The sequence below is a fragment of the Mixophyes fleayi genome, chromosome 7 (genome assembly GCF_038048845.1).
Source record: "Mixophyes fleayi isolate aMixFle1 chromosome 7, aMixFle1.hap1, whole genome shotgun sequence".
Classification (NCBI taxonomy): domain Eukaryota; kingdom Metazoa; phylum Chordata; class Amphibia; order Anura; family Limnodynastidae; genus Mixophyes; species Mixophyes fleayi.
In genome coordinates this window covers 5,443,123-5,454,045 of record NC_134408.1, presented here as the reverse complement: position 1 = coordinate 5,454,045, position 10,923 = coordinate 5,443,123, and the positions used below count along the sequence as shown (strand labels likewise).

The 10,923-nt window shown below is 44.0% G+C and overlaps 1 protein-coding gene across 1 annotated transcript; it reads left to right on the top strand.

Annotated features, from left to right (window-relative positions):
* The first annotated feature begins 270 nt into the window (after positions 1 to 270).
* On the top strand, positions 271 to 10,128 carry LOC142097163 (uncharacterized). The gene is made up of 4 exons (XM_075178784.1): positions 271 to 659; positions 811 to 967; positions 8,106 to 8,179; positions 8,991 to 10,128. The coding sequence occupies exons 1-4, from the start codon at positions 341 to 343 to the stop codon at positions 9,374 to 9,376; spliced, it is 936 nt and encodes a 311-aa protein (XP_075034885.1). The 5' UTR covers positions 271 to 340; the 3' UTR covers positions 9,377 to 10,128.
* The last annotated feature ends 795 nt before the right edge of the window (positions 10,129 to 10,923 follow it).

The following is a 10,923-nucleotide window of genomic DNA, read 5'->3' as shown; positions in this document are numbered from 1 at the left end:
AAAAGAGGAGAAATGCAGCCTCCACAAGAGGTCACTTTGTATAATCCAGTATGAATATTACAGTGACTGAAATAGAAAATAATTAATAGATTTTATAAATTTTACACTAAAATTGAACTTATGATACATTTATACATGAAATGTACAATGTTTTGTTGAATTAAAAATACAAATGACTGAAAAACATCTTTATTATCTCAAGTTACAAGCACCTGACAATGATAACTGTTTCACTTTTGGTTTCATTGAGGTCTATAAAAGGACGGCAGCTGTTCTCCACCTTCTCATTACCTGTGAGCTCTGAAGAGACAACAATCAGCACAACATACAGTGATCAGACATGGAGACAATTCCTGAAATGACTCAGTATATCACTAATTTCAGTCTAGATGATTGTGCCAAAGGTAACCAGGGATTTACCCGTGTTCTCCTCCAGCTCTTTGGCTTTTTAGGTCATGGAAAGTCATCATTCATCAACACCTGCAAATATGTCCTAGAAGATGGAGAGTATAAGACTTATGCAGATGTGAGATATTCAGATGGAGGTAGAACCAAGGCGAGAATCACATATCCACTGACGGAGACACTTACTCTAGTGGACAACCGAGGCTGCCCCACCATGAATAACTATGAAAAAGGAGAAATATTTGCCCAACTAGGTAATTTGTACATGAGACGTTTAATTTTAATTATTTTGATTCTTTTTGTATTGTTATTGTTGTTGTTGCATTTTGAAAATTGTATCTTCATTATGCATGGTGAGATTAATACCTGTAAATAAGACAATATTTCACGTAAAATGTCTTCCAGGTAATTTACTACCACTTGATGAGAAAGTTATCTGGCCAAATGTCAAAAAAGGTGTACAATATAACAACAAAAAAGACTTTACACTTGTGGACAGAATAATACAGTCGGAAAATGTAGTAAAATCATCTGACTTTATCTTTCCAATATTTGTGTACAGGTAAGAGACCACTGAGCCACCAAAATTATATAATTAAATGTTACTAATTATTCTTTCACAGTTGTACCATTTTATAACAATGTAGCAGTTTTTATTAAACACAGAGAAGGATAGTAACGTGCTACACAAATAAATTAGACAACATGATAAACTGGGACAGATAATGGTAGATGAAATTGAATGTAGATAAATGTCGAATATTGCACCTAGGTTGTAGTAAAAGTTTTGTTACTTACCTATTACTTGAACATTAAAATAGAAGGGGTCCAGCTGTCAGTCAGCTGAGTAGCAGCACAGTGTCAGGCAGCAGCTGCAAAGGCAAAGAAAAGTCTAGAAAGCATGAAAAAGGGGATAATGTGATTCTAACATCGTATTACTATTGTATATGTTTTTAGTTAGACCATACCTTGGATACAGAGTACAATTTTAGACACCTCACTGTAAGAGGGACATAAGAGAGGTGGGTAACCTCATTAATAAAGGAAATTGAAAGATTAAATTGCAAAGACAGTTTAGAAAAGCTAGTTGTGTTTACTAAAGGTGCCTTAGAGGAGACTTGATACATATAACTATATTTGCGGTCGCTTGAAAGATTTGCCTAGCAAAACTTTTTGTATCATAGTCCGTGCAGAAAACAAGAGGTCATCAGTTGTTAATGAAGAAAATGTGGTATCACCATGGGCATAGGAAGGGGCTCTGTACTGTAAGGGTGGTTAAGCTGTAGAATTTCCTACTACATGAGGTGGAGATTGCAAATTCATAAGCATAATATAAAGGTGAATAGGATGCCTTTCTTGTAAGAAGTGATATGGGTAGATATACCCAGTAAATGACATTTTGAGAGTGATTGATCACAGGAATGTATTACCATTTTTGGAATCAGTGAGTTATTTTGTTTTAACTCTGTTGATCTATATTGGCATCTGTCACATTGGCATCTGGGGTTTTGTTTTGCCTTTCTCTAAAATTATTTTATTAGAAGTTACGAAGGGTTGAACTCAATGGAACTGTGTCTTTCTTTCAGCCTTTCTAACTATGTAATGTGACTAGTAATTGTTCAGGAGAAATTGTTCTATAAGACTCAACATATATTACAATTTTATAGATTAAGTTTACTTTATGTTTACATTAAATGTACAAGTCAGGATTTTCTCATTGCTAAATGGATTTATGGGACTTTATATTAATTTATTGCACGTTAATATTTAAGAAGCCATATAAGGTCTGGGTCTATGTCCTTTAGACAGTGAGAGCACCAGCCTAATCTGCCTTTCATTTTACATTTTCAGTTTCAGTTTGGTGTAAATGTTCTTCAGGGTGTGTGTGGGCTGCACTCATTGAAGCACCATTAGGATATATACAGATTTCTTGTTTACAGGTCAACATATAACAGGGGTAATCGCAGGCTTTGCAGAGAGGTTTCCACACCACGTTGTAAGGTCCCGCGAGTAGATGTGCCTCACAGTGCGACTAACTCCTAGTACCTAAGCAATCTTACCACGATTTGCGTGGATGACTGGATCCTACCTCGGTTCCGGACCGGGAAGTTCTCCGTATACTCATTGGTCTCGCCCTAGGAAGAGAAACGGAGAGTTAACCTGAGCCTATTAGGAAAGGGCTGTCCGAGAACACGGCAATGAACAAGGACACTCTCAGTCCAGGCTCACTTTCCGCCTCCTCACTTTGCTCTCGCCAAGGCACGGGGGACTACAGGCACTTGAGACCAGGAACAGTCCCGCCTCAAGTACCTCGCACACCTCCTGAGGGCCTAACCAAAAGGGGGAATCGAGCATGATACTCACCGGGACACTCCCGCTTCCTGTCCTGCTCTCCTGCACCTCCCCGACACCTGCGGATGACTAAAGGTGTGCACCCACAAACGCTAAACTGACTACAACAGCGACCCGACCCTAACAACGCTCTAATGGTCGGCAACGCAACTAAGTCAAACAACTAGGACTAACTAGGTGTGGTGCACTAACGGGACTGCTCACTACACACTACGGGGAACACCAGCCGGTGTTCACGGACTATACCGGAGGGCGGTTCCTAACCCCCTCACCCAGGTCTAACCAAGGAGACTGTCTCCTCACTATGGGGTCACCCACGGACCCTCAGGACCGGCTGCTTCAGGCCCGGCTGAGGCTCAGTGGAACAGCACACTAACCCGCGGGTCGACTGCCGCACGGAACAGTCGATCGAAACTGAACCGCCCGACTGCCTGTACTCGGGTATCTAACACGTGTCCTTACGTCCGGAGCCACAGGTCCACCTGCACGGAATCGACCTTGGGGACCCTCAACCAGAACCACGGGCCGCCCCTGGAACTGCCTCAAGGTGTGCTGCACTGCCACCGACTCACTCAGCCACCCCCTCCTGGAACCCAGGTCTAACCAAGGAGACTGTCTCCTCACTATGGGGTCACCCACGGACCCTCAGGACCGGCTGCTTCAGGCCCGGTTGAGGCTCAGTGAAACAGCACACTAACCCGTGGGTCGACTGCCGCACGGAACAGTCGATCAAAACTCAACCGCCCGACTGCCTGTACTCGGGTATCTAACACGTGTCCTTACGTCCGGAGCCACAGGTCCACCTGCACGGAATCGGCCTTGGGGACCCTCAACCAGAACCACGGGCCGCCCCTGGAACTGCCTCAAGGTGTGCTGCACTGCCACCGACTCACTCAGCCACCCCCTCCTGGAACCAGTGTGACCCCGGGGACCTAAGGGACGGAAAAACTACGTGTGTTATCCCCTGACTATATGCAAGCTGGTAAACTACACTTGTCCCCACAGCACGGGTTAGCACAGGAAAACACAGGAACAAGAACCTACCTTTAATGGGGGCCTGACGTCTTGCCCCTGGACACAGTTATGTAGCACACCACAAAATACCTAATATAAACAATACTCGCCGCACAGACAGAATAAATACAGTATACAGTACTTTGCGTGCTACTCACCAGAGCACACAGCTGCTAGCCAACCAGCCGGTTGCTACAGCACCCACAGGAGCCTCCGCTCTACTGTACCTCCTAACTCCGTGTGCTCACCTCACTCAGGACCGCGCCTATACTCACCAGGCTCTCACGCCTGTAACACACCACCAGGGCCTTCTGCCCTACACACCTCGGGCCTCTGCCCAGCTACTCACAGAGCCTTGTGCTCTACTGATGGGCCTCAGCCCCCGTTCTAACTCAGGGCTCTGAGCCCTCTAACTAGGGCCTTGTGCCCTGCTACCTAGGGGCACTAGCCCCTGCCTACTCTGGCCTTGTGGCCTCCCTAGCTAACTACTAGGGCCTTGTGCCCTTTAGGCTATGGGCTTTCAGCCCCTACTTAGGCCCTGTGGCCTTCCTATGGCCTCTAGGCCACTACCTACCTAAGGGCCTTGTGCCCTTGTACCTGGGGGCTCTGAGCCTCCCCCTCTCTATCTACTAACAGTGGCTTGTCCCCTTATAACAACTTGGTGGCCTACTGGCCCACTACTGCATAAGGGCCTAGTGCCCCATTCCCTGGGCCTTGTGCCCCTAATTAACTGTCCCACGGGCCTTGTGCCCGACCGTGGCCACGGGCCTAGTGCCCGACTTTAGGAGGTGTGCTGCGGGCGAAGTCCCTGGAGAGATGTTGTCCGCAAGGGCCTTACCTGCTGCTGTCTTTGGGGAGCTTCTCCTGGACTCTTTCCCCTTCTGCTGCTGCTTCCCCGCTCTGCCGCTGGCTTCTGGACTTGAACACGCCGGTCTTCTGGCGGCAGCAGAGGCGCTCTTAGCCCTGACAATGGCTCTCTGCCGCCACTGCTGGTCTCTGCTGCTTTCTGTTCTTCCTGTCTTGATCTCGCCGCTCTCTGCAACACGTCCTTCCTCGTGTCTCTCCGCTGACGGACTGAAGATGGCGGCGCAGGCGCCGACTTAAATAGTCGGCGCCGCGCTGATGTTGCCGCGACGCTACGCGGTGACATGGGGGGTCTTGATTGGCCCGCCACTGCGTAACTTCAAACGGCCGGGAGGTGAGCCCTGATTGGCTCACCGCCCCGGCCGAACAGAGGGGACCGTCGCCGCCCGAAGACTGACGACGGCCCCGATCAGGTAAGTTCTCTACAACGTCGCCAGTAGGCGTGGCCAGCATGCATGGGGGTGTGGCTATAAATTTAGTAAGTACTCGGATGTTCTTAAACTCTTCCCGTCCCCATCATATATACGGACAATGCTACGTGCACTACTGTTAGGTGCTTGCAGTTCTAGCTTTTTGAGCTGAGCCGTGTGAAGCAGGACATAGATCCCGACTATCCCTACAGTCAGGATAAAATCCTGACTGAGCAGGGGCGGATCTAGAATATTGTTTTACAGGAGGCGATTTAGAGGGGCGATTTAGTTCCCTGCGCCCCTTTTGACAGTTAAGGCTGCCTGTGGCTGCACGGTATGTGCAGGTCCATTCGGCAGAGACAGGCAAGGAGAGTATGCTGCCCGGCCACTTTGATTGTGTTTAAAACACAATCAGAGCAGCCGGGCAGGACTCTATGTCTGCCTGTCTCTGCCGAACGGACCTGCACACAGTGCAGCTGCAGGCAGCTAGCCACTGCTAGGGGGCGAATGACCCGATCGCCCCCGCCTGGATCCGCCAATGTTACTGAATGCGTCAGAACAGTTGTTAGACTGTCCTGCTCTCTAATACCTGTTCTTGCTGCTTTCACTACTTGTTGCTGCTGCTCATGTGCTAAGCTCAGTTGCTGCTGTCTGAATCCTGGAATATTTGGTCCCTGTTTGGAAAAAGGACAAGTACATGATTTAGAAATCCCAGCAATGAGTGAACACAGTAGTCCTCCCCCCTTCAAAGCAGCCCGATATTGAATCAAAAGCACCCACATTTATTAATTAGGCCCCCAGCAACCAACCTGGACAGTAAATTAATGTCATTCACCTTTAACAAAAAGATTAATTTCCACCCAAACAACCCCAACATTAAATAAATAGTATTTACATTCAAATAATTAAATTAAATATCCCCAACCTTCAGCCCACCAATAACTTAAATTAAAAGCTCCCACTCTCAATCTACTATGAAATTAATATTTCACACCCCACCCACATCACATAAAATACACCCCCCACACACATTAAAATCCCTGTTCCACCCTCCTCGTATATTAAAAGTCCCTCCAAGCAAAGGCATTATTGTTCTTATACATTAAATCTCCCACTTACATTAAAAGCACATGATAAAACCTACCCCCCACCACACACACACACACACACACACACACACACACACACACACACACACACTTACCCTCTTCATCTAGTGCTGTGTCTTGTGTCCTCCTGCTGCACACATGCAGGCAGGGCTGCCACCAGAAATTGCGGGGCCCAGTACATATGTAACAGACAGGGCCCCCTCCTTCCTTCTCTCACCCAACCTTCATTTTTAAATTATTCTCGAACCAACATTTGCCTCCCACCCCCATCCCCGGTTCCATCTAAGCACTGCAGTAGTTTGCTTACCTCAATCCCGACATCTTGGGAGTGGAGTCAGACATGCTGCCTACAATGGGGCCCGATGCTGCATCCTTAGTAACGCGCAGAGGTCTCTCCCCATACCAACTCTCCCATCTCAAGCGCAGCTGCTGCCTAGAAATGGCACCAATTACCTCCCTTAATTCACTGCAGAGGCCAGTCCCCTAATAAGTTTGTTAGGGCCCAGGGCTAGTGGGGCCCCTCTCTGCTGTTGGGCATCATACAGCTGTACTCCCTGTACCCCCCTGATGGCGGCCCTGCATGCAGGCAGTGGGAGAGAAATTATGCAGCTGTGCTAAAGGAAAAAAGTATGCTACATATGATATCTTTACAACACAAGGAATCAGTCTAATATCCTTATCTAAATAGCACTGGGGTAAATCTTTCCTTAGGTTAAAGTTTTCATTTTGGGAATAAACATTGGTCTTTCACAAAGATGCTGTAAATGTATATATCTAATAATCTGTAAGGTATAAATAAGGATGCGGTTACACATTGCAAACAGTAAAACATATTGTTCAAGATGATTATTTGTTTATAAGGCATCACTGATTTATGCATGTGACAGGGGCAGTGACATGATGTGAGAAGGGAAAAGGAGGCAGCAGGAAGCCACAGACTGAGAGTTATATAGTGGAAGGAGCAGGGTCCCCAGCAGCACAGAGTATATCAGGAGATGAGTGATTGTTAGTGAGGACAGGACTGCATGTGACAGGGGCAGTGACATGATGTGAGAGGGGAATGGAGGCAGCAGGAAGCCACAGACTGAGAGTTATATAGTGGAAGGAACAGGGTCCCCAGCAGCACAGAGTATATCAGGAGATGAGTGATGTGTTAGTGAGGACAGGGCTGCATGTGACAGGGCCAGTGACATGATGTGAGGAGGGGAATGAAGGCAGCAGGAAGTCACAGACTGAGAGTTATATAGTGTAAGGAGCAGGGTCCCCCCAGCAGCACAGAGTATATCAGGAGATGAGTGATGTGTTAGTGAGGACAGGGCTGCATGTGACAGGGGCAGTGACATGATGTGAGGAGGGGAATGGAGGCAGCAGGAAGTCACAGACTGAGAGTTATATAGTGGAAGGAGCAGGGTCTCCAGCAGCACAGAGTATATCAGGAGATGATTGATGTGTTAGTGAGGACAGGGCTGCATGTGACGGGGGGAGTGACATGATGTGAGGAGGGGAATGAAGGCAGCAGGAAGTCACAGACTGAGAGTTATATAGTGTAAGGAGCAGGGTCCCCCCAGCAGCACAGAGTATATCAGGAGATGAGTGATGTGTTAGTGAGGACAGGGCTGCATGTGACAGGGGCAGTGACATGATGTGAGGAGGGGAATGGAGGCAGCAGGAAGTCACAGACTGAGAGTTATATAGTGGAAGGAGCAGGGTCTCCAGCAGCACAGAGTATATCAGGAGATGATTGATGTGTTAGTGAGGACAGGGCTGCATGTGACAGGGGCAGTGACATGTTGTGATGGGGGAATAATGGAATTTAAGTCTTCATGGATTGATTTTAATTTTGGATGTAATTTAGTTGCTTAATTATGTTATACTACAAATTGATTGCAATTTCAAATTATTTAAAAAACAGATAATTGAAATAAAGATTAAAAGAATATCATTTTTATAGTGTGAAGAATGGAATCAGTTCTGCAGACAGAGAGGAATTAAAGACATTGCTAAAAACAGTTACAGAACTAACAGGTAAAGTATCAGAAAAAATAGTACACAGCTTAAAGACCCTCACAGACAGACAGATAGATAGATAGATAGATAGATATACACCTAAAACACTTATCACCTACACTTATTCCATTTAGCCCAAAAACTTCTTACACATTGCTCACCACACCAGTAACATATACATACCCCACACTACTATACACAATCACCTGCAACCCACGAGCTTAACATTCTGAGCTATAATCGGTTCTTACCACCACAAAACCTCGATTGTAAGCCAAAAGCTTACCGTTTTGTAGTTGGAAACTACAAAACCCAAGAGCATAAGCATAACGGTCGTTGACCTTTGAACACTGAGCTATAAACAGAGCTTTAGACAACCCCCCCCCACCCGGCCCGCCCTCATCACAAGAGCTATACACACATAGCAGAGCCACCACCACCCCAGTATACACCGCATTAGAGCTATAAACGCAGCAAAAGAGCTATAGACCAAATCTGCAAATTAAGCTATAAACAATCTGCAGACACCAGTACAAACTACTTGGCTATATTGTGTATACTGTCTCGCTCTCCCCCCCCCCCCCCTCTCCTTTTCCCCTCCTTCTTTTCCCCATCCCAGGTTGCGCCACGGAAACAACAAGTGATTTTGGTTTAATACATAAACTGTTCTATATGATTCATGTTTAATGTCTGCAATATTGATATCTGTTTTATCATTTTCAACAGAGCACTAACAAAAGAGATTGCTTGCACAGCTAGAATGTATGATGTACAATTCTGTATAAATTATAATTCAGGAATAACACTTTATATACATTATGTTGTACAGGAATTTTTCCAGTGGTTGTTCTTACCTATAAGACATACCCAAATATGAGAGAAGTGAAGTCCATTTTTGAGGACATGGGAGTAGAACAGATATTCCCACTTGAAAATTTCACCCCAGAAGATCACATAAAGACAAGAGGGAGACACGAGGAGGTTCTAAGGTTTTTTCGTGAAGTGATTAAAGATATTGAGTTTAGGATGGAAACAATTTGGAATCCAGAAAGGGAAAGACAGAAAAGGAAGACTTTTTTAGTTAATTTTGTCCATGAGCGAGAAATGAAGATACAAAATGATTACATGAAAAATCAGTCAAGAGAAAAAGAACAAAAAGAGAAGAAAGAAAGCGAGAAAAATAAAGAAAGCAATAGCTGGTGTATTTTACAGTAAATCTTGAAGTCTATTGGGTATATTTACTAAACTGAGGGTTTGAAAAAGTGGAGATGTTACCTATAGCAACTAATCAGATTATAGCCGTCATTTTGTAGAGTGTACAAAATAAATGATGACTAGAATCTGATTGGTTGCTATTGGCAACATCTCCACTTTTTCATACCCTCAGTTTACTAAATCTACCCCTAAAAGTTAATTGTGTGTCCAGACATTTTACACATTTAATTTCTGTTGTTTATGTTTACATCTAGTATATTGCTTTGCTCTTTCTTTTTTTTATGTTATTTCACTGCTCATTGTAATTAAATAAAGGTTTAGATTGAGAGCAATTTAAAATAATGAGTAAAGCTGGGAAGATAGAAAATGTGTTTTATTAGCCCTTATATCAGCTTCCTGGCACTAAGTGCTGCTACTACTCAGCTTCCTGTGTATTATTATACAGCAACTAAATCCTTTATCTTCTTTAATCTCCCCAATGGTATTCCCATATATGTGTAACATTATTCTTATCTAGGTAACTTGCATTTACCTTATTACATCTGCTATGTTCCTCTATTGATTATCACAGTGTAGACATCTTCCTGTTATAAGTTAATGTCCTGTGATAATAAGCTTACATAGATTTATTTTAATATAGGTACCTTATTATCTATATCACTCTATATGAATATATATCGGATTATAAGTAATTAATAGACTGGGCCAGTTCTGGTCCGTAAGACTAAATATGTTCCGTTTACTGCAACATTAATAAAAAAAAATTGCCAAATCCAAATATCTCATCTTTTGCATTGGTTACTGATAAGAGACTGTTTCTGTCTATTATACAGTACTTACACTGAGCTGAAATCACGAGACAGTTTACTTATTAAACTAACATTCAAAGAAAAAATAATCCTGATTTAGGATACTGTGCTACAGATTTGAGACCCAGAGCCCCGGTGCCTGGACCAACTATGCTTCTCGTTGTATATATGATCTTTTAACTATAACAAGGAAGAGATTATGTTTTTTTTAATATAGGGATCATTAAATATTATTCCCCAGTTTTCTATGTTCTCATTAATCACCATTATACACCGCTGAGTACTTATCCTCCAGCTGTTAAAGGGATCAGTAATCCCTACTTTTAAAGAAAGTCATACTCACGAGTTCTCTGTTTCCTGCTCAGGGACACAATGGAAAACATATATATCAGAAACCGACCGTATATATACAAGTCATATATCTGTCTTGCACTATTGTGAGATTCCCTCACATGTCTCATCATGGTTTTACAAAAGCTAAACCTATAAGCTGATAGTATAATGAGTTACACAATTAATATTTTTCTACTATTTGTCTCCACAGCTCATTCACAATGTACATTACTTTATGGATTAATATAATGATCCATTGATAAAAGAATGGGATTCCAGGGTATACAGCAGGATCACTGTAAGCTCTAAGGTAGTCAGGTAGCCAACTGGTATACAGTATATTGAGTTCCATCAGCCAATAAATGCACCAGATTATAAAGGGTCAATATCCCAGCAGGCACAGCT